The 27,665-nt window shown below is 43.0% G+C and overlaps 2 protein-coding genes and 1 pseudogene across 2 annotated transcripts in view; 2 read left to right on the top strand and 1 right to left on the bottom strand.

Moving 5' to 3' along the window:
• Positions 1–27,665, bottom strand: part of LOC113121849 (uncharacterized) — a 1,077,549-nt gene that overhangs the window by 383,093 nt on the left and 666,791 nt on the right.
• LOC113121854 (uncharacterized) overlaps positions 1–27,665 on the top strand; it is a 957,344-nt pseudogene that overhangs the window by 428,076 nt on the left and 501,603 nt on the right.
• On the top strand, positions 16,235–20,591 carry LOC113121914 (uncharacterized). Its single transcript, XM_026292808.1, has 4 exons — positions 16,235–16,620; positions 17,855–17,968; positions 18,056–18,197; positions 19,600–20,591. The coding sequence occupies exons 1-4, from the start codon at positions 16,483–16,485 to the stop codon at positions 19,908–19,910; spliced, it is 705 nt and encodes a 234-aa protein (XP_026148593.1). The 5' UTR covers positions 16,235–16,482; the 3' UTR covers positions 19,911–20,591.

The raw sequence follows: 27,665 nt of genomic DNA, 5'->3' as shown, positions 1-27,665 counted from the left end.
AGAAAACATTGGAAGAGGACAGAGGAGACCTGGAGACCTGTGAGTACTGATCCAATTTTATGTTTCCTGTCAGACTTTATCAGAGTCATGTGGTTTCCCAGCCTGATAGAAAGTGATGTCAGTAACTCTGACACATCTGGATCTGGATTTAAAGGGGTGAGGGTGGTCTCTGGTCTGTCAGGGTCTTGTGATGTCAGTAACTCTGACACATCTGGATCTGGATTTAAAGGGGTGAGGGTGGTCTCTGGTCTGTCAGTGTCTTGTGATGTCAGTAACTCTGACACATCTGGATCTGGATTTAAAGGGGTGAGGGTGGTCTCTGGTCTGTCAGAGTCTTGTGATGTCAGTGATGTCAGTAACTCTGACACATCTGGATCTGGATTTAAAGGTTCTATCTGTTTAGTTTCTTTTCAGTCATTTTGTAGAGGTGAGAACTCTGACACAAAACATGTTGTTGTTGTTGTTTTTATGTAATAATCTAAAAATATAATGTCAGACCTTCTTGGGGGGTCAGGTTCTGGTTGGTGGGCCCAAAAACCAGCCTTAAAGGTCCAGCACACCTACAGTAAAATATTCCAAACGACATGACTGCCTCATTGCCAAGTCATACAGCAATTTCAACAAGTATGTGGCCTCACATCTGTGTGTGTCTGTGGCTGTTGGTTAATGTGTGTTTGGCTGGGACTGACCTGAACACACTGGTCTGACTTCATTCCAGGACCAGGAGCGTCTTCAGTCTGACACTGAGGCTCTAACCCTCACTGACAGTCTCAGATAAACACTAATGTTGTTACTGCAGCGTTTGTCCTGAAGCTTCAACAGGAGAGTCAGAGACCAGACAACAAGGAGGCTCATCAGGCTTCACTTCATTCCTGACAGAGGAGCCAGAGGAGTCTTTGACTCAGACTCAGTCCTGGACCACAGACAGTAGAAGCAGCTTCATCATGTCAACTTTTCTGTCAACAAAGTGAAACAGTCAAACAGCAAATTCAACTACACATCTGTTCTCGTTACAGCTGAAGGTCAGAGGTCAGCTTTGAAAGGAATAAAGTCCCTCATTGGTTTCAGTCAGTCCAACACAGGAGTCCTGATACCTGAGCTGCCTGACCCCCCACACTGAAGCTCCATAGACCCTGTGACTTCAGTCTGTGGGTGATCCTCCTTAGCTTAATGTCTCTGGTAGGATCAGTAGGACAGTGAGGAGAGGACAGAAAACACCTTAGGACGTTCTATGTGTCCAGGTATATGACAGGTCAGGGTTGGACTGTGGTCTTGTTGTGGAGCCCTGAAGATTTATGACCCCATGGCCTGATGACCTCCTGTTTGGGGTCACATGACAGGACAGACTAAACCCATCACATGACAGAGATATCTGGCATCTTCACCAACACTTGAAGCCACAGGAAGTGATGCAAACCAAGATGAACTAGGTAGATAGATCTGAACACTGGAGACACATTTGAAAGATGAACTTCTAAAAATGATTTGGCCTCCAGAGGAACTTGGAACAAAATAATGAAATAATGTTTAGATGAGGAACATTTGGAGCTTGTGGCTGTACTGCAACAGGTCACTGCCTGCAGGTCTCAAATCAAACACTGTTCAGTCGATTGTTTTTATCACTAGAGAATCATCACATGGGACAATAAGTCCTGTTTTTCTAAATCATTCAAACTCTGCAGTGATTTCATCAGTAGCTTCCTGTTTTAATTGATATTGTTGTCAACAAGGCCTGGAATTGAATTTTAAGGTGGTCACCACTGGTTTGGCGTTTTATTATTATTATTAGACCAACATCACATTTATCTTAAGCCCTCAGAGTCTTAGGGACTTCCTGTAGACCAGGAGGCTGCAGCCTCTGGTTTGTGACAAAAATGTGTATATCACAATAAAATGTGGCACCAAGTCTCTTTTTCATGTGACAGTTAAGGAAAAACCTTCTTAGAATCACCCAATCGACGACAATAGAACAGAGACATGTCTTTGGTAGGTTGTCAGTCAGTAGAGTCTGTGCATGTGTTTGAAAAAGGGCCCAAATCCTCCACTGTCACTGTCATTGTTGAGACATATGAGGAGTCGATGGAAAAACACTAAATATCTGAGTCTTTGTTAGTTGAACTAATTGTGTTTTAGATCCAAACTAATGTGACGACATGACAGTCAATGTTTTTACAGCCCTGGTACAAATACTGCAGGGTTGGATCAGGTTTGTTATCAGCAGACTGAACCTGCTTCTTTGCATCCTGATCCACTGCTGGTCTCTGGACTGAACGTCCCTGTAACATGAAGACAGAGACTGTGTCAGTGAGCTAGGGGCGACTCTGAGAACTTCCTGTGATGTGGTTGACTTCCTGTTTGTGTTGCAGAGTGTCCACTCACTGCCACATGTGAAGAAGAGCAAAGTGTGAAGTCAGACTCCATTTTAAAGTCCACAGAGAAGAAGAAGGAGGAAACAGGAAGTGGGAAGCAGGGTGAGTGTTAATATGACACCTGCACATATTGATCCATGTCATTGATGAATGTTGGATTGAGTCTGGTTTAGACTTGTGTTTCCTGACGTCACAGTCACACTGTGTCTCTGGGATGGTTCCATCAAACTAATGTCCAATCAATAAGAAGCTGCTGCCGTTACAGGGGGACAGCTGACTGGGTTTGTTCCTCTGGTCTTCAGGGTCCCTGGTATCCCTCTCAGACCACAGAAGATGAGTCTTTGTGGGGGGGGAGAGGAGGACAGACCAGGGTCCCCAGGATCCAGCTGTCTGTCCATGAAGAGTGACTGGTCCAAAGATTATCCACCAAACTTCAGTCCTGAACCTGGACCCCCAGACTCAAGGTAAGAGACAGTTTCTGGTGTAAACTGAGCTGAAGATGAGTCCATGGTCCAAATGTCTCTGTCAGTCCATGGACATGTGGAGTGGACACAGTTCACTACTCAACATGTATGGACATTTACGTCCAGCACACTAACTGTTTGCAGAGGGGGGTACCCCAGAAAGAGACCAGGGTCTGCAAGATCCATCTGTCTCTCCATGAAGAGTGACTGGTCCAAAGATCCTCCTCCATACTTCAGTCCTGAACCTGGACCCCCAGACTCAGGGTAAGAGACAGTTTCTAGTGTAAACTGAGCTGAAGATGAGTCTGTGGTCTGGAAGACAAAATCCTGATCCACTAACATCAGGTGTCCTTTCCTGTGATTCATTAAACAAACCAAAACAATGCAGTGCTGTGGTGCAGGAGACCCGTTGGCTTCCCTTTGAGCTGCACTCTATGGTTGAGAGGAGATATCCAACTTTGAATATATATAGAATATATCAAATTTAGGCTGTGGGCAGAAAACGGACTTCTGTGCTGCAGGATCAGATATTTAGTCCGAAAAAACCTGTTTCCTGGAAACATTTCAGGCCGACTGACACCAATCAACATATTTGTGGTTGGAATTTCTAAGAGGCCGTGTCAGTAGTTAGTGTAGTCCCCGACAGAAACAACAGACCGAAGCTCTTCATCTGCATTTAAATGCAGTCGTCAGAAGGAATTCACAGCTTCCAGGTGGAAAACCATCTCCGTGGTAACGGTCCCTCCCCCTGCACACCTCTGTTGACTGGTTGGTTTTTTCACTGCAGTTCACAGCGAGTGAAAAAGGACGTGAACATCCAGTCTAGAGCGTCAGCTCCAGCTGCAGAGCTAACGTGGTCAGTTCTTAGTATTATTAAATGTCTCTGCATCACTTTGACTCTACGCAGCCAAAGCAGGTCCACAAAGGATGGAATATGAGACCCAGCTCAATACTGTGCAGCACAGTAGTTCACTGAGCCAACCAGTCCCAATGAACACAGCTGCTTTTTGGATGCAAACACATGTGCAGCGTTAATGTTAATGCGTAAGATTGTGGCACCAATGAGGAACAGCCCATTAAAGAAACAGAGCTGTGCTTTATGCTCTGCTCTCTGATCAGGGTTTAGGTTTGGTGTCTCTGTTTGTCGGCCGCTTTTCTGACTGATTATTAAACTCATAAAGCCTAACACGGTCTGGGCCGGAACAGACTCCACCATCTGGCCCTTCTGTCAGTGAACATAGATGGTCTCAGTAGTATTGATTCTGAATTGATCAATGATCAGTTGATGTTGAAGGAAGCCCAGTTTGAATCAGCCTGTGTTCTCACAGTCCAACCTGTTTCTAGATTCCCCTCTAGAGCTTTGTTGTATCAGCATTAACACAGTGTCATTCATTGTTTATTGTGCAGGGCTAAGGATTTACTTTGTCTGTGCAGCACCTGCATCTGCTACCATGGAAATACTTTCTGTGTCTCCATGTGCCACATCAGATTCCTCCCCCTCCTCCAACGATGCAGGCAAAGTTCTGCTTTCAAGTCTAACAACACGACTGAGAGTAGATATTATTTTATTGATGAGCTGAGCTATTGTTCAATTCTAATATCTGATCTTATCTAGCATGTTGATTCTGTGGCCTATTTATTCAGTCGCTCTGTTGGACTCTGCCTGCAGACTTTAAAAAAAGCTGGAGATGCTCATGATGTCACAAAGACATTTAGACAGAAGTTTCCACCAAACTGCTTGGAAGGTAGTAAGTCCTGCAGCCACAGGACGACCTGCTGTAGGTCTCTCCAACAACATGGTCATGACATCAGGATCAGCTGCCTGGACTTTCTGAAGGCTTGTGTTTCAGTCCATTTCCCACAAGTGTGTAGCATAAAGAGACGTGCAGTCAGCTGGAAACAAAGTCCTCTTAACAGCAGGCCTGGATAAGGCTGCACTGACAACAGCACAGATTTCTTCCAGCATTAAAGAAAACCTGTCTCTTCTAATGTGAGACTGTGTTCCACAAACTGAACCTCCCTTTGCTGTTGTCCTGGACTGGATCAATGCAGCAACACTCTGCCCATCCTGGACCCAAACAGGAAGCAGTTTGTCCCTTTAATGCTTCAGTCGATTGACAACACACACACACATAATAATGAGACTAAGTCAAACTAAAGCAGTTGAGGAAAGAGAAACACATCTTTCCACATGTGGAGCAGCTCAGGCCTCTGGCTGTTCTAAATAGAGCTCAGCCTGTGTCTACAGTGGTAGTGACTGAAAACATCCTAGTTGTTCCCAGCGTTATGTTTGCAGTCCCCTGGTGCTGCTGTTGCATCAGGAATGCAGTGGTTGAAACCCTTCCAAAAAACTCCAACATGCAGTTCTCCTTCAGTTTCCTGCTGTTATTGTGCAGCTTTGAAGGGATTGATCCACTTCCAGACGTGGTGTCATTGATGCACTTTGGAAAAGGAAGTTGGTTCTTTTTCATTGAGTTAGTAAAATGATTCCATCTCCTTTGTTCAGACTGAGGAGTCTCATTGTTTGATGACTTTATTTCTGCTGTCACATGGAAATGTTTCTGTCTTATCACTTTTTCTGTTTCTCACCACATTTTTTCTTCTTCTCTCTTCTTTCTTTCCCTCAATGAACATCTCACTGGATCATCTTGATGTTGAGCTGCAAACCTTTGCAAACTGACAAACTCAGTGTTGAATGTTGATCAGATTCCAAACTTCATTATCAGCCAGTTCAGCTGTGGAGGAAAACTGATTTAAAGCCAGCTGGGAGACAGCTGGGAGTTTCCAGCTTCTGTCCAGTCAAACAATAAGAAAGTTTCCTCACTCAACATGTCTCCACCTCAACTAATCCCAGTTTGCTTCATGTCCACAGGGACAGGACCAGGACTCCGGTATCTGAGGAGCAGCGGCTGTCCAGCTGTGCTTTGTGTCAGGACGTCCTGAAGGATCCAGTCTCTACCAGCTGTGGACACTGGTTCTGCAGACGGTGCATCACCTGATACAGGGATCAGTCTGGTTCACCAGGAGACTGTCCCTGTCCCCAGTGTGGAAAAAGACCCAGAACCAGTAGGACCCACTGATTGTTCTACATTTGAGTTTGTCCTTCACAGTCGAGATTCTGTGTCACACAAACGTCTGTTTGATTGGACCCTTTTTCTTGTCTTCCAGTGGACTCTGGTCTGCAGGAGGTTTTAGATCAACATAAGACCAGTCTGAGGACGAGATGTGAACGTGCGACTGAAGGACCTGATCCAACAGGAAGTGGAATCCTCCTCAACAGGATCTACACTGACCTCTACATCACAGAGGGACTGAGTGAAGAGGTTAATACCCAACATGAGGTCAGGCAGCTGGAGACCACTTCCAAGAGGGAGACCCTCCATGACACTCCAATCAAGTGCCATGAGATCTTTAAAGCCTTCCCTGACCAGCACAGACCCATCAGAGTGGTTCTGACCAACGGCGTCGCTGGTGTTGGAAAAACCTTCTCGGTGCAGAAGTTCAGTCTGGACTGGGCAGAGGGCTCAGAAAACCAAGACGTCAGTCTGCTGGTCCTGCTTTCGTTCAGGGAGCTGAACCTGATCAAAGATGAGCAGATCAGTCTTCTCAGGCTGCTCCATGTTTTCCATCCAACATTACAGAAGGTCACAGCAGAGCAGCTGGCTGTCTGTAAAGTTGTGTTCATCTTTGACGGCCTGGATGAAAGCAGACTTTCACTGGATTTCAACAACAGGAAGGTGGTGTCTGATGTCACACAGGAGGCCTCGGTCAACGAGCTGCTGACAAACCTCATCCAGGGGAATCTGCTTCCCTCGGCTCTGGTCTGGATAACTTCCCGACCCGCGGCGGCCAATCGGATCCCTCCTGAGTGTGTGGACAGGCTGACAGAAGTCCGAGGCTTCACTGACGCCCAGAAGGACGAGTACTTCAGGAGGAGGTCCAGGGATGAAGAGCTGTCCAGCAGAATCATCTCACACATCAAGGCATCCAGGAGCCTCCACATCATGTGTCAAATCCCAGTCTTCTGCTGGATCACTGCTACAGTTCTGGAGCACATGTTGACCACAGAGCAGATAGGAGAGCTACCCAAGACCCTGACTGACCTGTACTCACACTTCCTGCTGCTTCAGACAAACAGGAAGAAGCACAAGTACCATGAGGGACATGAGATGAGTCCACGGCAGCTGACAAAGGCTGACAGGGAAGATCTTCTGAAGCTGGGGAGGCTGGCGTTTGAACATCTGGAGGAAGAAAACATTATTTTCTACCAAGAAGACCTGGAGCATTGTGGTCTGGATGTCCCAGAGGCCTCGGTGTACTCAGGAGTCTGTACAGAGATCTTCAAAAGAGAGAGTGTGATCTTCCAGAAATCAGTCTACTGCTTTGTTCATCTGAGTGTTCAGGAGTTTCTGGCTGCAGTCTACATGGTCCACTGTTACTCCAACAGGAAGACACAGGTACTGGAGAAGTTCCTGGGGGAAGAGTACATCAATTTAATGAGAGAAAATGAAGCTTCATGTGATTTCAAATGCGCTAATCCTATAAGAGAAAACAAAATGAAATATAAAAAACTGTCATTTCGTAAGAAGATTAAGAGATTGTTTGGGAAAAAAAAAAAAAATTCTGAAAATCCTGATTTAACTGATGATGATGATGTCATGGAGAGTGACTATTACCCATCTCTGGATGACTTCCTGTTGGGAGCCATGCTGAAATCCCTGAAAAGCGAAAGTGGCCACCTGGACCTGTTTGTCCGCTTCCTTCATGGCCTGTGTCTGGAGTCCAACCAGACAGTCTTAGGAGGCCTGCTGGGTCAGACAGAGACCAGTCCAGAAACCATCCAGAGAGCCATCAACAACCTGAAGGAGATGAACAGAGATGATATCTCTCCTGACAGAAGCATCAACATCTTCCACTGTCTGATGGAGCTGAATGGCCCCTCAGTCCATCAGGAGATCCAAGAGTTCCTGAAGTCAGAGAACAGATCAGAGAAGAGACTCTCTGAGATCCAGTGCTCAGCTCTGGCCTACATGCTGCAGATGTCAGAGGAGGTTCTGGATGAGTTGGATCTGAAGACGTACAACACATCAGACCAGGGACGACTGAGACTGATTCCAGCTGTGAGGAACTGCAGAAAGGCTAAGTAAGTCCAGATGTGCCCAAGTGAAAAAAATCTATTTTTGTATATTTTCTAGAAGTATATTGAGTATACTTTTGAAATACTTTGAAATACTTGAAGTTGTGGTAAAATGAAGCCAATGAAGTTGCTGGAAGCTGCAGTATAAATCTGCTTTAGTACATGAAAAACCTATTTTTCACATATTATTGGGTACTTTTGCTGCCCAAAATACTACACTACTGTTAAAATATACATGAAACATTTGAAGTTGACTTGTTGCAAATGTCCAAAATCTATAGTGACATTAAACTGACAGTGTATTACTAATAGACTTTGAGCCAAAGTAAATGTACTTGAAATATACTCTGAACTCATTTGAACTATGTATGAAATACAATAGAATGAGGTTTGAAATGTGAAAAAAGTATGCAAAGTATATTTTTCCAAGTATTTGAGTATTTGTTGTGAAAATGAGCCACTGACTTTGTGTTAAATTGCAACCAAGTTGAACATATTGCATTAAAAGACACAATGATATTGGATTGATATTCCTAGTAAATATAAGTCCACTATAAGCATCATTGTGTGTTTAATAAATACACCAACAATGCCCTCTGAATGGATTCTCCAAACACTGAGTCTGAAATGTAGATACTTTACTTAGATTCCAATCCAATGATGCTGGACTAAAAGCACTACTTCCTGTTAGCATGTTCTCAAACGCTCTTACTTTGAAAAGCCCAGTGCACTTTGAAGACGTTCTAAAAGGATTGAAAATAATCGGAACTCCTACACAAAGTCCAAAACCCGTCAGTCCAACAAATATTGATTTGAACTCTAACACTATTAAATCCAGCCATTTAAGGGCTTTGGAACAAAACAAGTCATTCAAGGTAACAACAATAACAATAAACAGGAACAACAGTTTGTGTTTTCTATTAGTGAGGTCAAAGTATTATTTGGCTGCACCACTATGGGACTAACATGGATTTTAGTGATCTTCAGGATTCTGCATAGTTCTCCGAAGAATTCTGTCCAAACATCCAAAATACATGAAGTAAACATGTAGTATGAAAGAGTATTTTGAAGTGAAACTTTGTCCACAGGAATTAGACCACTTCCAAGAGTCCACTTTCCCACAGCCAGGAACACATACATTGTGTACTTTAAATAAGTCTACTGAAATAGAGCTCAAGTTAAATGGAGGCATAGTATTATATTTGGAAGAGAATGAGACAATTTGAAGTAAAAACACAAACCATGAACAGACTTTTGGAAAATATCACTAAATATACTTCAAAATCTGTTGAAAGTAAAGTGCACTTTGAAGAAATCTGCTAAATGACTAATGAAGTAATGAGATCATTTCAATATACTTTGCAAACATTGACTTTGAATCTGCTTTTTTTGTCTCAGTAACTCTTTGACTAATCTTGTACTTTGGGGACTCACCAAAAATGTACTTTTACTACGTTTCAACACAAGCACAAATACACTTGGTAAAATGTGTGAACACACTTTATCTGCTAAAAGTAGAATTGAAGTCTGAAACAATAGATTGATTTTTCACTTGGGTGATCATCACCATAATGTTCCTCTTGTTTATTGTGAGAATGACAGCAGCTGGATTTTGTCCCAGATGTTCTTGAGCTGTTCCAAATGGTGTCAGTCCAAAAGCTGCAGATGTTCCTGTTGTTTTTTTCTCTCTGTCCAGTGAATGAACACAGTTCTTCTTTTTCTTTCCAATGGTTTTTCCATGGGACACATTTTTCTTCTGTTTCTCTTCACACACTGATGTTTTTCTGCCACATGTGGACAAATGTCCAACATTGGAATAAACAGGGACAGGCCTGTTGTGGAAGTTCCAAAGGAACTGAGTTTTCTCTGCTTCCTGTCCAAGATGAAAGCGGAACAAAGATGAAGCGTGTGCAGTGTGACAGAGAGTGAGAAGAATTCTTATTTCATGTCCAACCCACTGAGAGAAGATCAGCTGAACCACTGATGTGAAGACACAACAGGACATGTCCCTGTTTGACATCAAGTGATTCAACTCAATATATTGTCTCTGTCATAATAACAGCTTTTCTAATATATGTGTCCTCACAGACTTTCTGACTGTGGACTCTCAGAGACTCACTGTGAAGTCGTGGCCTCAGCTCTGAAGTCCAACCCCTCCCATCTGACAGAACTGGACCTGAGTGACAACAACCTTCAGGATCCAGGAGTGCAGCAGCTGTGTGGTGGACTGCAGAGTCCACACTGTAGACTGGAGACTCTGAGGTCAGTTGACTGACTGTTCCTATTGTAGATCTTAGATGTTGAATCCACAACTAAAGCTCCTGTGAATGTTGGTTGTTCCATTCAGTGTTTTCATTGTTCTTCTATTCTCAGCAGACTAAGAATGATTCCTTCAGTTTCACTTCATTTCACTGAGCTGTCTTCAATAATGTGTGTTCACTCATATTGAATAGTCATATTAATAATGATGTGTTTCTTTCTATAGAAGCTTTGAGGAACAGAGTGTCCCAAAAATGTCATCTGTCAGGAAGTTGTTCTGAATCCTTTGTGTTTCTAAACAAACTGTGGAAACAGTCCAAAGCTGAAACTGTTTCAACTGAAACTGTCCAGTGTTTGTCCAAGTTTGGATCCCAACAATATGTCAATATTGGACCAGACTAATATCTGACCTGATTCTCCTGAGAGCCAGAAGGAAAAAGGTTGGAATATTTCCATTTTGGAATAGAAGTGAAGACTTTGGGCCGTGAGAAACAAAGTCCTCTTTCTTTTTGGGGAAGAACACGTCCCTGTAGTGGACATTGGGTCTTGCTTTGTCCCAAAAACCACATAATAAGCATCAGTTTGCTGACGATAATGTTGGATTTTCTCTGCATTTCTATCAGATTTTTCTCACTTGATGAAACTCAGAGAAAACATATGACACAGTCAGTTGTCAACAATCTATGAATGGGATTCCAAAGCTTGTGTTTAGTGGCCAATGACACAGTGGGGATCAGTCCCAACACAAGGACATGATCTGGTCTGTGCATTGGGACTGGGCCATTAGAAAGCAGTTCTCAGCCTGTTGTCATTGCCAAGGCCTCAAATCCTGATGCTGTGTGAAGAAGCTTTGAGTAGTTTTTGTTCCTGAACTGAAGCCAGCAGCTTTTGGTCCTGACACTGTCCACCCAGTTTGTTCCCTGATCCAAATATCATTGTGAAGAACAAATCCACAGTGTGTCTAAAAAGTTGATCCCATAGAAATGAAAGCACATGTGGAGCACAGAGACACACAGATGAAATTATGTGTCCAGGTGGTTGAGCTGTGTTTAGTGTCTGAGCTGCTGCTGCTGCTGCTGCTGCTGCTTTACCTCTGTGCTGTGCTGAGGCTGCAGCCAATAAAGCCAGAGAAGAAGATGCAGAGAGGGAAGAGACAGGAGACAGGAGAGCCTGGGGGAGCTTCCTTGGCTCAGATAGAATAAGGAGGAACAATTCAATGCATTGTTTTGCTGCACTTTGGAACTGGGTCAACAAACTTTAAGCAGGAAACTTTAAAGCTGCACAGTGACAGTATGAGCCATCAACTAGATTGATTCTGCTGTTGGCTGGAAAGCAGCTTCTCTTCCCATGTGCTGACAATAATATCATGATATAGTCAGACTATTATTACTATTATTCTGACTGTTCTCATATTATTCTTCTCATTATTATCATTCTACATTTCCCTTCAGGGATTAATCAAGTTGATCTCATCTCATTATTCTAATGAAAAGAAGAAGAATTGTCATCATCATCATCATCATCCTCATTGTCATCAACATCAGTGTCACATTGGATCTCCTTCTTTGCTTCTTTATTCAGGTTGAGGGGCTGCAGTTTTTCAGAGACCAGCTGTGGTTATCTGGCCTCAGCTCTGAAGTCCAACCCCTCCCATCTGAGACACCTGGACCTGAGCTACAACATCCTGCAGGATCCAGGAGTGCAGCAGCTGTGTGGTGGACTGCAGAGTCCAGACTGTAGACTGGAGACTCTGAGGTCAGACCCCATGTTTAGGTTGTGTGCTGAGATGAATGTGATGTGAAAGTTGTGCTGACACTAAACTGCAGACATGAGGCTGATATTAGACTGATCCACACTGAGGATCTTCATGGGAAAGGCTGTTTTCCCTCTCAGAGAAATGTGGGTATTTCTCATGGGTATTGAATGTGGAGTGCCACAAAGATCAATCTTGGGTCCGATAAATGATATCTGTGAAGTTTCAAATCTATTGAAACTTGTGTTATTTGCAGATGATACGACTTTTTTTTTTGTTCAGGACATAATTTAACACATTTAACAGAAGACGTTTAAAATGAAATGGTTAAATTTAAATATTGGTTTAATATAAATAAGATTTCATTGAACTTAGAAAAAAACGAGTTTATGGTTTTTGCTAAGAAGAAACAGGAGGATGTAACTCTGTCTATTGATGGTTTAAAAATTGAAAAAGTATCTGAGTTTAGATTCCTTGGGATTATATTAGATGAAAATTTGGCTTGGAAACCTCATATATCATATGTTAAAAAGTAAAGTCTCCAAAAGCATTTTTTTTTTGAATAATATGAAGTATTTTTTATCTTGTAACCTAATGAGAATGTTATATTGTTCAATTATATTGCCTTTTTTACATACTGTGTGGAAGTGTGGGGTAATACATACAAAACTAATATAATGTCGTTGTGTTTATTGCAGAAACGAGTCATTCGAATAATACATAAAGTTGGATATAGGGAAAATACAAATACATTATTTATCAACTCTGGCTTACTGAAGCTTGAAGATTTGATAGAACAACAAACCTTATTAAGCATGTTTAAAATTAAAAATAGAGTGGTGCCAGAGAGTATACAAAAGCTATTTGTCTTTAGTTCTGAAGATTTAAATCACAGAAGGCGATATAACTTTAAGTATCCAGTTGCTCGCACCACTTTAAAACAAATGTGTTTTTCTTTTACTGGAGTTAAGCTTTGGAATTTACAACAAAATGATTTGAAAAGATGTACACATATTCTTCAGTTCAAAAAAATGTATCGTCAGATCAAACTTGAGAGTTATGTTAAATATAATTAATGTTATGTTGTTGTATGTTGCTTTATTTTTCATTTTCTGATTGTGTGGGTAGTGAATTGCAAATGGTGGCTAAGATATATAGGCTATTTTTCTCAATTAAGCAAAGCGGCAGCTAAAAATAAGAATGTTATTCTTCTAACTGCTCCATTGCAGTCATGAAGTTGTAAAAAATATGTTGTATATGGCATATGGCTTTAAATTTTCTGTTGCTTCATGAAAGGAACAAATAAAAAAGAAGAAGAAGAAGAAGAACATTCAACACTTTCAAGAGGAACTTTGGTTTCTAACGTCACATCTTTGATTCTTTATTCAGGTTGATGGGCTGCAGGTTGTCAGAGAACAGCTGTGGTTATCTGGTCTCAGCTCTGAAGTCCAACCCCTCCCATCTGAGACACCTGGACCTGGGCCACAACAACCTGCAGGATGCAGATGTGCAGCAGCTGTGTGATCTTGTCCAGAGTCCAGACTGTAGCCTGGAGACTCTGAGGTCAGTAGAGGGCTGGAGTCAGTCCATGGTGCTTTCAGCAGGATTGGACTAAACCCAGTCAGTATCAAAGCAAAGATCCAGGATTTCCTGTAAAGCTCCAACCTTCTCAGTGAAGCTGTGAGAGGAGAACAGGGACAGGCTTCAGGATTGGACAGAAAGACAGAGAGAGAGACAACAGTCAGCCAATCAGATCAGCCAGAAGCTTGTTGTGATCATGTGTTTGAGTTGATGTGAAGACGACTGTTGCTGATGAAGTCAGTGAGTCAGGAACACAAAAACAGTCTTTTATCCAGATCAATGTCAGGCAGCTGAGGTTGAGCTTAATTCCTGCATTTCAATCCAACAAACACTGGTTCACTTTGGCCTGGTCGGTCACCATGGAAACTGGGTTGATCAATATAGTCATCTATAGCTAACTTGCACTGAAGCAGGATCAGTTTAATGTCTCACATGAGAATTTATCAGTAGCCAATCAACAAAGTGGAAAAACTCCAGTCAGTCTTCAAACAGGATCCCAGTCTGAACCAAATCCTGGTTCACCTTAAAGTCACAGTGAAGACCAGAGCAGTGGGCTGAGTCCTAGGTTCTGTCAGAGGTCATGTGGGCTCTGAATCAGCAAATCAGGTCAATTGAAGGTTTGTGATCATTTCAGTTCAGTCTGATCTAATTCTAGCAGTGAACAGTTTAATCCATAATGTGAAGGAATGAATCCAAACTACAGCCTGTGATGAACTGAGGAGAAATCTGATGGGATTGTCAGCAGGGACTGGACAGAACACACACGTTGCAGATCCATGATGTGTGGTGGTGCAGTGTATTGTCTGGAGCTAGTTGAGGGTTTGATGACTCCTTGTATGTGGACGCCTGCTGAGAGAAGGAGGAAATAAAAAGGAGGAAAAGAGAATCTGATTATTTATTTACTCTCCTTCTAACTGAGGTTTGTTCCAACAGGTTTGGCCTCTTTGGGGAAAAAACAGTGACTCAATGTTCCAAAGACAAATCCTGTGAGTAACATTGAAACATTGTCTTCATCTAATTTTTAAAGTCTGATTTTACAAAGTGGTCTTGAAATGAAGTTGGCAGATATTTGGAACAGTCAGGCAGCACAGTGGATTAGTGGTTAGCAGTGGCTGTAAATACTTATGAACATGTGATATTTTTAATATATTTACAAAGATTTCAAACAAACTTCTTTCTCGTCGTCATTCTGGGATATTGTTTTGAGGAAAATCATGACTTGGATCCATTTTGGAAAAAGGCTGGAACATAACAACATGTGGAAAAAGTGAAGTGCTGTGAAAACTTTCCAGATGTTCTGTAAGTTAGAAGATATTTGGAACATCTGGCTGCAGCTACAAACAGCCTGCATGTCCATATTACAGACCAAGGTGTAAACGCTGGAACAGCTGTCAGACTGTACAGATGTTTACAGATGTTTTCCATATAAGTTGTAGAGAAAATACGAAGCTGAAGACGACACAGAGGCAGATGTTCTGACACCTGTGATCAGGTTGATACTCAGCCAGTAGAAAACCAGGAGTTTTGAGCTGCTGCTGTTGGACTGATGAAGACACTAAGTCTTTCTGGTGTCTTCTTCCATCAGGTGTCCCTGATGTCAAACTGGATCCAAACACAGCAGAGACAAAACCCGATGTGTGTGAGGATGACACAGAGCCGCTGGTGGTGAGAATAAAACCTTGTTGCTGTCTGCAGGTTTTGATGGAGACTCTCTGCCATCCCAGGGTTTCTGCTGTGCTGGACTGTGTCCACAGTGTGGACTGAGCTCCTGTCCTGGTCTTCATGTGTTTGTGACCTCTGCAAACATATTTCCAGCTGTTGGTCTTCACCTAATGTTATGTAGCAGCAGCTGCCTTCTCCTCTTTAGACCTTTGTCTCTTACACTTACAGGAATATTAAACATCTTCCATCACAGTGGACTGAATGGACAGTCTGCTGAAACCTTTTTACATGGGTTTAGTTCAAGTCTTCAGTATCAGTGAATAACACAGCTGATTTCTTTATTCTGAATTCCAGTCTCCATCAAGCTTCACACCTGAACTGGAAACTGGACCTGGATGTGTCTCCTACAGGTGATGACAGAATAAAAAGACTTAACCCTGTTTACCTGCTGTCACTGTTGTATTTCTCAGCACAACTTGTCCATGTTAAAACATGTGGTTCACCAGGCCTGCTGCCCTCATTCAACTCTTCTGTGTCCTACAGGTTCAGGTGTCCTGGTCCAGGTGCATTCCAGTGTACTGAGACTGGACTGGTGTTTGTTGTGGCTCAGAAGGCGGAGCTACAGTACAGAACCATCCAATGGGATGCAAGGCTCCTCCAACCAGGTGGTAAAGGGGCTGCAGGGCCCCTGTTCAGTATCCAGTGTCCAGAGGATGTTGTTGGTCAGCTCCACCTCCCACACTGTGAAACAGAGGAAGGTACAGGCTGAAGGTTTCATGTCAGCAACAGTCGTAGTGAACCACATCCACCCCAGCAGCCACACTGCTGGTGTTTGTACTGATGTTCCTAATTCATGTAAAGCATCTATGGTGCTGTGACAGTGAGATTTCTAAAGTTCCAAAGGACAGAAAACTATGGAAAGAGACTTGAGACCATAAGAAATGAACAGAAATGAGGACAGGACTGTTCAGTTCTTATGGTCTGAAGTCTCATTCCATAGAAAACAATGAAACACATTGAAACACAGGTTCAGGGTTTCAGGGACTAAGTGTAAAAATCTCAAATTAGCAGTAACATTGTCCTGTTGTCAGTAAAGCTGATGTTTAATGGTTCTGTGCTGTCTCAGCTCTGTTCTCTGAAGGCCTGCTGTCTGTCGTCCACATCACTGATGAAGGGTTGAGCGTTCTCGAGCCGCTGGAGATCACAGACACTCATGTGATCGTCAAAGTCCCTCATCTCTCAGCCTTTGGCCTGGTCATGGATCTGTGGAATAGGTTTTGGAACAACACGTCACCAGTTAGTGGCCAAGTGTTGCTGTTCCGCCAACCACTGCCCAGCATCCAGATACAAAACCTCAATGTGTTTCTCCTGCCAAGCAACATCCCTCTGAAGGAGGTAAAGGTTTCTGAGATGTTAGTGCTTCACTTGTAAACCAGACTTTCTCTATTTCCTGTCCTTTCTTTCCCTGTTTCTGTCTTCTCTCTTTCACGTCAGTCAGCAGACTGAGGGCACTGCACCTTCTGTCAAACCAGTCAGATTCTAGAAGTCAGTCATCCAATACAGTCAAACCTTTAAACCTGTTCCCCTGTCTGCTGCTCTCACCCGTCCCTTTGCTTCCCCTAGTTTAGTTTATTGTTGGTAATCATGAAGTCCATGAACCTCTCATGGAGGATTGTAGGGACTCCAAGAAAAACAGCCTGTAGTCTCTTGACAGGATGAGAATGGGCCCAGTCTATTTGTATGATGCTGTCAGCTTGTACAGAGAATACACACACACACACACACACACACACACACACACACACACACACACACCTGATGGAGACGTGTACACAGTATTATAGCGTATGTGATATCGCACAAATCAATATGAAGTAGTCAAGAAAAACACCATCAATAAAAACTACAACTACCTATCTCCCCTCTTGGCTCCTACCTGAGGGCAGGTGGTGCCATTTTAACACTTCTGGCTGTCAGCGCCTGTACCTGTGTGACCCAAGCACCTGCGTATCACCATGGCAACCAGACTAAACCTGTGCATCAACAAACAGCTACACCCAGATAGAATATATGGCTCCTACAAGGATCCTGACTCCAACAGTGATGCTCTGCCAGGGAAGGCTTACATCCACGGGGGCTGACTCACATGGCTCTGTGTGATGGGTTGGCTACAAGAACAGTCAATCAGTCGTCTTTGTTTCTGCAGCACTTCAGTGCTTCACATGGTCCATATGAAACATGACGCCTGAAACAATAAGAGGATTAAAAAAGATGAAGAGAAGTCATAGGGCAGCATCAACCTAGGATGGATCAGAGGAAAGATGAGTCTTCAGCTCTTGTGGACAGACATGTAAGGGGCTAAACAAACATTGACAAGGAGACTAACAAAGAGTTTTGGTGCCACCACAGCAAAGACACGACCTCCCAGCTTACAGGATTAACATTGGACCTGCCAACAGATCGTGTGGGAGTTGAGGTGAAGATGATTATGGGTGAAACTGGTCCTAGTAAGAAGAACTCTGAGTCCCTCACAGAGTGCAATGAAACAAGGTCAGAGGGCCAAGTCTGTGATTAGATCAGACTGGCCTGTTTATCAGCTCTGATAAATCTTCTCTTTTTGTGTCTTAAGGTGAGCTCCCAGCACCAAGACTCTCAGAACATCGTGGTCCCTTCCAAATGTAGACTCATCCAGGGCCAAAGCTACAGAGTTGACTGTCAGGAGGCCTCTTTAATACAGCCTGAGGTGAGTATTTGAAATAGTACCTGTGACATGCTGACACCTTTCAGGGTACTACTATAAACACACCTTCACTGTGATTCTGCTTTTCAGACAGAAGACTTTGACTTGGACTTTGGACCAAACTACCACCCAACCTTTCAGATCCACCTGCCTATAAACACAACCACAGTGGCCGTAACAGTCCGAGACCACAAAAATACTGAAGTCTGGAATCGCAAGGTTTACCTGACTGGTAAAGTCTTCGTCCACCTGCAGCATCACTCCAGCTGATGGTGATCTCATAGCAAAGTCACTTTGGTCATCACAGCGTCACAGCTTCGATCTGTTTGCTCTGACAGTCTGTAAAAAGCATGTTAATATAGGTAGAACTGGAGCTCCACACTCAGCCAGGTCAGTTCTCAGCAGGAATCAATGTCTGTCTGTACTGGGACCATGTTCTGTAGATGAAACTCATCATCTCCAGCTCTTCTTGTTCCCTTTAGCCTTTAGTCTTTAAAACCCCATTAGTAGCAGAAAGTAGCAGGTCTGACCTCCTGCCACTGTTGTTGATTTGACCCAACAGGCCTCCAGAACAGGACATGTATGTTTTCCTCATTCTGACTGACCAGACCTGCCCCCCAGTGTAGCCTGGTAGAAATGTGTGAGTGAGGCAAGACAAGGCAAGTTTATTTATATAGCACAATTCATACACAGAGTAATTCAAAGTGCTTTACAGAAATAAAAGACAGGTTAAAAATACATAAGCAAAAATAAAAATAAAGGCATGCCACCGCTTCGTCACCATATTTGCCCCTTATGATATCGACTATCGGACCACACTGACCCACATTTGTGGGTCCCCTACTTTCAGTTTGTCCCATCCCTGATGGACTAAAACTACCTCAACACAGACTATCTGCGGAGACGATCCTGAGTCCCGGACTCTTACGTCTAGGATCGAGTAGACTACAGCTGGAGGTTCCAAACCCCTTATTTAAGTCAACGGCTGTTTAGACCCGTATTCTAAGGATAACACTAAAGGAGTACTGACCGTGAGTCCGATTGTCTCCCCCAACTGGACAAAAGTAGTGACAAAACACTTTAAAAAAAAAAAAAAATAATAATAATAGAGGAGACTGAGTGCAGATAGATCGGTTTGGATAAAACACTGTCAGGTGTCATATGTTATATGCCACACTAAAAAGAAAGGTTTTTAGCTTGGACTTAAACATTCCCAGAGATGAGGCTTGTCTAACATCATCAGGAGACTATTCCAGGTTTTAGCTGCATAGAACTGAAACGCTGCTTCTCCATGTTTAGTCTCTGGGCACGAGCAGAAGGCCTGTCCCTGATGGTCTCAGAGTTCGAGATGGTTCATATGGCATCACCATGTTAGAGATGTAATGTGGTGCTGAGCCATGAAGAGACTTATACACAAGCAGTGCTGTTTTAAAGTCTATTCTCTGAGAGACAGGAAGCCAGTGCAGAGATCTGAGAGCAGGAGTAATGTGGTTGTACTTCCTGGTTCTAGTCAGGACCCGAGCAGCAGAGTTCTGAATGTACTGCAGCTGCCTTACAGCTCGTTTTGAGAGCCCCATGAACAGGCCGGTAAAATTGATAAATTGATAAAAGTCCTTCTCCTGCTTGTTCCTCAGATGCTGCTCCAAGAAATGAAGATCCACAGAGGCTTCAGAGTCCGTCAGCAGAGAACTTGTTATTATCAGTTCGGACCCAGTTTGTTGAAGGCGTGTCAGAACCAGTGCTGAACCAGCTGCTGGACTTTCTTTTGCAGGAGTGTGTAATAAATCAGAGAGAAATGGAGTCCGCCAGAGCAAAGACAAGGGCTGACAGGGCTCAAGCTGTGATCGACATGGTGAGAGGAAAAGGAACAGAAGCCAGTTCAGTCCTGATTGATCGTCTCTGTCAATTGGACCTACACCTTTCCAGAACTTTGAACCTGATGTGAAGTAGAGATGTGGCTCAGTGACATGTCTGACTGTAATATCATGATGGGATCTGGGGTCCTGAACGGAGACAGTTTCTATGACTTCACCTCAAACTCTTATCAAGGTGCTGTTGATCCAAATATGGAAATGTCTTGATTTTGTCTCTTTAAACCACTTTTGGTTTCCTGACATTTGAGTGTCCACATCCAGATGTGACAGTGGCCTCAGTCTTTGCAGTGACGGTGCAGTGGTCGCTTGCTGCCACTGTTTGGGAAAGGTGCCCCCTTACTCCGTAGGAAACCAAACTTCTTTCTCCCAGTTGTTCTAGTTCCAGCCCTGGTTATGGTTTGTTTTGTTCAGAAAGGTGTTGGGAAGCCACGGCTCCTGCTCATTGGTCCAGTCTGAGTCTGCTCACCTCATTTCTACTGAATCTGTTTGGATGTGCTGTCCATTCTCCTCGTCCCACTGCTGAACCAGGAAAACTGGCATGTTGTGTTGCAGCCCCGGGCCTGGAACAAAACAGAGACCAGCCCTGCTCAGTCCTGGAAACTGTGGGACATGATCCAATATGTAACCATATCCATTCCATAAGCATTCATTGGATCTTATATGATCAGTCTTTTATATTCATTATGTACATAGCCTATATTTCTATTTTTATTATTAGGACTCTGTTGCTATAATAAACATGTGGTTCAGACTTTGTCGACTGGAGACTTTGATTTCACACATTGGCAGAGAAGAAAAGAGAATCTGCATGTTGCTGAGGACTGGAGACAGGTGAAAGGGTCCTAACCTGTCCTATAAAGAACCACTAACCTGTAGGAGAACATAAGAACAAAGGAAACACCACGGTGCAGGATGAATAAGAATGTGAATGAAAGGTCTGTGGACGGTGCCGATAATCAGTTGGCTTTGGGTTTATATATATATGTAGACCTGAAGAGCTAATATGGTGGTGGGATAGCAGCTGTTATCAGACCACAACACATTGATAGAATGTTATTGGACTTTCTGTGGAAACATGAGAGACATTATGTCAAGAAATCCCTTGTTCTAAAGAAATATGAATGTGGTGGATTCAGTTTTTTAGATTCTGCCTCTTTCAATAAGACTTTGAAGGTAAATTGGTTAAAGCAGTATTTAACAAAGCCTCATTCATTTTGGAATATTCTACCTCATATTATTTTCTCTGAGGTTGGAGCTCTTCCTTTTTTGTGTTACGCCCGGCCTAGGGGAAACCTGGACATGACATGATGTTAGCTTTCTCCAAGCTTTCCCACTCTCAACAGAATCCAGCAGCAAACCAAATACAAGTAAAGGTAGCAATTTATTTTGCCGAAGATAGTCAATAATTATTTCTTCTAATAACCAACGCTCAAAATAACAAACCAAAACTCTAATGCAACCCTAAACTTACCTAACCAAACAAAACCAAAGACAGGTATTCTACCCTGAACTCCACCAAAACAGGAGAAAATGAAACTAAAGATAACTGGGCTCTTCACTACTAATAAATGCTGCCTGGTGCTCAATATTTACAGTGCAACTAAAGTCACAAATGTCCTTTCTCTAAGGTTACAATTCTCAAACTGACAATTTGTTGCACACATCGTTAGGCTTCTTACAAATACAGAGTTTCTCAACAAAGAGTGCTGGTTTGGGAGTGGCAGAGATGGAGAAGAGCTCTGGGGCTGCAGACAGTTGGTGCTTTTGTAGTCTGCAGGGAAGGACTGGACCAATCCTGGAACATCAGTTTAGTTTGAATGGGCCAACCCCATGGATCCACCTATACTCCACGCCCACTCCTTTCTCTCTCTCACCTACACACACACCAAGAACCAGGGGAGGAGAGAGAGCGAACAACAATCAAATCATAACAAACCTCATTAATCATGACCCAGGGTCATAACAGCATCTATCCAAGTTACATGGTTTATTAAAAGAATCACATTTCAGCATTTACATACTTTTCATTAAGTGCTTTAGCCCACTTACAATAAAAAGGACCAAAATCTAGTTCATGACCTGTGTAGTATGTTAACACTACTGGAAGTGTAAATATTTAATTTGAACTATGGCAAAACATGAACTGCCAACCAAACCAAGCCAACTATAAACTCCAGTTTTGAAAACACACTGAATATGTTTATTCTAAAGCTCTGACTTCCAGTGTGTGAAGCTCCTGCTGTGCACTGGGTGAGAGGGTCCTACTGTGGTCTGGGAGAGAGTCCTGTGACTCTTTGTCTGCAAAATACAGTATGTGATGACACGATTATTTGCATTTCTACTACTCATAAACTAGTAACAGTATTTAATGATCAGTATCCATAAATGAAAACTGTAAATAAATGACACTAGATGAGCACAAATCTGACTGAGGACTTAAATTTCACCTTTATTTTTCCGTCTGTCCTTCTCACGTCTCCAGTGGTTGGACACATTGTCCAGGTCGATGGCCTCCTCTGCTTGCAGCTTTGACTTTATGGGCATCAGCTGGTCCAAATGGTCCACTTCAAGACCATTTCTGGATGCTGTTTTGATACGATTCATCAAACTAAAGCCTCTTTCACAATCTGCACTGGATGTTTGAAATGTAGCACAAATATCCACAAGCTGTGAGACGTGTTTCAGCTCCTCACATCTTAATGTCTCAGCCACCATATGTGAGAATGTGCTGATTGACCCGTGTTTAGGTTTTGGCCTCATTATGTCCTTGAATTCAGCATATTCACTGTTAATGAGCTCCACAGAATGTGGGCGGTGGAGAATGACCTCATACTTCTTTGCCAGTGTGGCAATGTCTGCTGCTCCATACTCACAGCTGATGTCTGAACTCAATGCCTCAGTGTCAAATGCAGACCCCTCCTTTAATTCATCCTCTGGAAAACCAGCATCCAAGTGATCACAGAGCTTAGAATAAAACCAGTAATCTCACCGGTATTTCTGCTATCGGCCGATGAGGCCCTCATGGCCTCTTTGACACGGTCACTCCAATTAACATCCTTTTCCTCTGTCAAGTCTTGGGAACGCAACTTCTCAGTCTTTGCTCTTGCAAAGCAGTGCCCTTCCATCACAGTCAGGTTGGGTCTTTGAAAAGAAAGACCCAGGTGTGAGAGCTCGCCCCAAACATCTCCCAGAGCAGTGAGAGTAACCTTGAACTTTGAACCGTCAGCTTTTTGTAACAGTAATTTGCTACTGGATCTCTGTCATCACTGGATTCTCTCTTGCAGTCTTCTTCCAGCACAGTGTAGTTCCTCAGAACAGCTTTCACAGCTTGGTACCGCGACAGCCATCGCACTTCGTCCAGAGGCCTGAATGACAGTGTGTCCTCATCCAGAATCTTTGCTAGGTCTTCCAACTTCCCCTCTTTACAGTGGATCTAGAGAAAGTGGAACAAACCGTTCTAAGAAGACTTTCACATCACGCATCAAAGGTCCATCTTTCCACACATCATCAGTGCCCAAGTCCTCTCTCTGGGCCACACAGTGTTGTTCACTTAGGTCTGGTATTTAACTCCGTTGTGCTTTCCTAGCATGACTGAGGCACCATGGGAGGTCAGCATCACCATTCTCTGCATGTCTAGTTCCTGCTTGGTGTCAAACTGAGCTATTGCCTGCACAATATCCTGAGCAGTGCCTGCTGTCAGCTGGATGATGCCTCCAAACATAGTTTTATGGTTGAGGTTATTTTCCTCCCTGTATTTAATATACAGGACGAGCATTTTGTGCTCTGTGCTGTCTGTGCTCTCATCTACGATCAGGCTGTGCCAAGGTGCATTTGAACTTTACACATCGTCTCATTCTGCACTATTTGACTCATTGAATTCACAAACTCAAAGGCCTCATTTCTGCTTCTCCAGCTTCCTGGTTTCCTCACATCCTTTGTCATGTGATGGTGAGTTTGTTGAACTGGCAGCATAGAAGCATCATGTTGATGGCTGGTAGAATATTGTCGATGAGGACTTGAACTTGCTCGGGGTTGGATTTCTTTACAAGTGACAGCTCGGTCCTCTTCTCTCGGTCTTTGGCGCTCTCCCCCAACAAGGTACCGATCCCCATCCCCATCTTACATCTTCTTACAAGTTCAACCGCTTTCAAATGACTTTTGTGCTGAATGTGACGCTTGAGGTGGTCCAGCTTCCGTTCTGTCCACACTTTCCCCCCTTGGCAACATGTTTTGCAGAGCAGACCTTTGTCGCTGGAAAAAGAAGAACTCTCCCCCAGTTCCACCGTTTGTTCTTCTGTTGGCACAGACTCTCACAGCCATTCCATCTTAAAGAATTGCATTTCTTTTTTCCTTTGGCTTGGTGAGGGGATGTGCCACCGCCCGTTCGTTTTGCCATTATTATAAAGGGTCACCATAAGCAGCTCTCAGCATCGTCCACAGCGCTTTGCTCAAACACCGGTGGCGGCACATAAGGACGCTGTCATAGCCTGTCGACGTTGATCAGCTGCGTAAAGACGTATGTGAATCGCATCATTGGCTGGAGCAGCCGGTCACCGGTCACTCACTGACTCACGTTGCAAAATAGCACAGAATGAATTGTCATGTGTTTATTTTATTTTCAGTTCAGGTTGGATCTTTTTGTGCGCGGAGACCGTGTCAGCAGGGAGCGATTGCGCAGTGAGCGTAGCTTAGAGGGAACAGAGCTGGCAGGTTGGCTGAAACCAAAAGTGTCTATCAATATGTGTGTGATGACTGACTACTACACTAAATGGCCACAAGCCTGTCCTCTGCAGTCAAAGGTGCAGAAGAGGTTACACAACAAATTCTAAAGTTTGTGGATCAGTTTGAGGCACCAAAACACATTTGGACAGACCAGGGGAGCGAATCTGTAAATGCGGTAAAAGGCAAAGGCAAATGTATTAGTATAGCACCATTCATACACTACGCAACTCAAAGTGCTTTACAAGGCAGATAGTTCCATTAAAAGTCTAGAAAAGAGCATCTGAAAACAAAGACATTTAACATCAAATACATTTAGATCAAATAAAGTCAATTCAAATAAGATGTCAAAGCACATTAAGGAAACAAGGAGGAACAATTATTTGAAGGCAGCAGGAAACAACAGGGTTTTCAGTCCTGGTTTGAATGAGCTGACAGTTGGAGCAGACCTCAGGTGTTCAGGAAGTTTGTTCCACAGGTGAGGAGCATAGTGACTGAATGCTGCTTCACTTTGTTTGGTTCTGGTTCATCTCTATCTGCACCACACAGGCCTTGATGTGTATTTCAAGCTGACAGGCCAGAAGACATTTTAGCAGCTTGTTGATCCACATTCAACCAGAATTAGTTCTTTTTTATGACAAATGTAAATGAAAATGGTTTAATTTGCCCCTGACAAATAATTAATTAGTAAATTATCAAAGTTTCTTTGATGCTGGACATTAACACAAACAACCTGTGGGTTTCCAGGTGGTAGAAAATCTCTCCCCTCTAACATTACAAACTTCTCTGGAAGACTCTTTGACTCTTTGACCTCTCACCTTTTGGAAAAACGCTGCAGCAAACGTGTCCAGGAATCTGCAGCTGCAGACTGTCTGGAGCATCGAGGAGGAAAACTGGATTAATGACTCAGCAACATTTATAGATTTGGTGCAGAGAATATGGATTATTAGAAGGTGAGAAATGACCCTTTGCTACTGTAGCACCAACATTTCTCACCGTGAACCTTATATAAGAAATTACCAACATATGAGCAGGAATAAAATAAAGATACACACCAGGCAACTGGTCAAAAAGCTGCTTTAAGTGTTGAATTATTGCTGATTTAATAAATCACTAAATCACTAATCAAGAATATGATTCTGATTCTTAAGTTTCTTTGAGTTGACAAAATGCCAAAATGACCTTCATGTCCCTGTGAGAGCCGTCTCAGGCATATTCTGGTAAACCAGAGCCAGCACTGTCAGCCTGAAACACTGTGTCATATGAGGACATTACACTGCACTAATGAGCTGGAACAATTAGCTGCTCACACTAGAGAGTTTAATTGAACAGTTACCAAGATGAGAAAGGTCTTTCTCACACACACACACACTCCTGGAGCAGCCATTCACACTAGAGGTGCTTGAACAATGGCCTCCTGTAGTAATGACTTAAGAAACTGAGTTTTCTGTGTTGGCCTGATACCCTGAGATATTTCCTGGCTGTTGAACACACAACACTCAGGCCTCTTCACAGGAGAAACTGCTCCTGAGGACTTTCAATGGATGGCCCCTGGCAGTGTGTGTGTGTGTGTGTTTAGTGTTGATGTTGTACGGTACAAGTGTGTGTGATTTGTCTTGTGCACTTGATAAAAAGATGAAATGACACTTTTATAAGAGCCTGCTGTTGGCTCACTGTCACACTACACAGAGCAATAAAGTGCTTTGATTGGCTAAAGCTCAGACTAGTTATTGATTCATTGATCGATTTGTTGATCTGCTCATCTGGCAAATTATCCTGATGGTCAAAGCTGAACTGTTATTCAGGAGAAATCTCCATGAGACATCATTTTAACTTCAATCATGATTTCATTTATTTCCTATTAGAGAGACTAACTACCTTCACTGCTTTAAGTGTTTTTATTATGGTGCTTTAACATTTTTCATCCTGACAGACTCAACTCAGTGAAACCAACTTGTATAAAAGCTTTAAACCAACTGACTGTTGTGCTGAACATATACTATAAAATTACAAGAACAGAACAGACACATAAGGTGATGTGGTTAGAAGTGACAGACGCATCCCAAACATCACGTGTCTGATTTACAGTCAGTATGTTTATTTCTCCATGACACAGTCTCCATTGTTTCTGTGGAAGGATTCCTACCACAGGTCCAGTGGATCCAGAACATCCATGTACATGTATAGATTTCCATAAACCCCAACACTGCAGTGAAATGTCACAGCAACAGAAACAGCAGAAAACTACAGACAAAGAAGTTGGACCCGCTACAATAAGACCAGGACTCAGCTGGTCTAAATGCTGAAATGCTGTTTATTTGGCTGTAAGCAGGAAGTCAGAGCAGGTGCTGAGGCTGGAAAACTCCTCACTCAGTGATCTGTAAATCCTTTTCTCTGTAGGTCTCGGGGTCGGCCGCCTTCCTCTGAGCTGCTGGAGGAAAATCAGGAAACTGTCAGAAAACCTGGATTAGTTCATTATAGTGAGGCTGTTTTGTTCTGAATGGACTTTCTCTTTGGAAATAACTAGTTTTCCATTCAAATGTTTACATACGTGTTTTTCTGTGACGCATTTCTTTGAAATCATGTTCTGGATTTTGGTTTATCGTGTTGTTTTCATACATATTAAAAATACACATCAAGTGAAAAATAGGACTTCAAATTATTGAGCTGTGGACCTATGTGCTATTTTGATTTAGCATCTGACATTAAAGGTGTTATATGTCCTATATAATTCAAGAAGACAGGCACCCTGGTCCCCCAACAGATCAGCAGTCTATCACAGGCCTGACACACGTTCACATCCACACCTGCAGACACTTTAGTCACCAACCAACCTGAAGAGCATGGGTGGACATAAAGGTTGGACTTTGATCCACCTTGAATCTTCACAGACACTTAATCAGCCTAAAGATCCATAAAGATCCACATTGGTTGTTAAAATGTTCAGCAAATGGAAAAAATAAAAAAACAACAACCTTAGTTTCCGTTTCCGTTTCCTTCTTCTCTTCTTTCTTCTTCTTCTTCGGCGGGTGACAACCATCAAAACAGGTGCATTACCGCCATCCTCTGCATTTTCTTCTTCTTTTGTTTAATGGCAGTTTTCAAGC

This window comes from Mastacembelus armatus, chromosome 20 (assembly GCF_900324485.2).
Source record: "Mastacembelus armatus chromosome 20, fMasArm1.2, whole genome shotgun sequence".
In the NCBI taxonomy this organism is placed as follows: domain Eukaryota; kingdom Metazoa; phylum Chordata; class Actinopteri; order Synbranchiformes; family Mastacembelidae; genus Mastacembelus; species Mastacembelus armatus.
This window is presented reverse-complemented; position numbering and strand designations above follow the sequence as displayed.

Bases quoted from the DNA above. Each gene is read 5' to 3' on its own strand.
- LOC113121914 (XM_026292808.1), top strand. From the start codon at position 16,483: ATGGATCTGTGGAATAGGTTTTGGAACAACACGTCACCAGTTAGTGGC. The intron at 17,969-18,055 runs GTGAGTATTTGA...TCTGCTTTTCAG, and splicing joins CCTCTTTAATACAGCCTGAG to ACAGAAGACTTTGACTTGGA. The intron at 18,198-19,599 runs GTAAAGTCTTCG...CTTGTTCCTCAG, and splicing joins TCGCAAGGTTTACCTGACTG to ATGCTGCTCCAAGAAATGAA.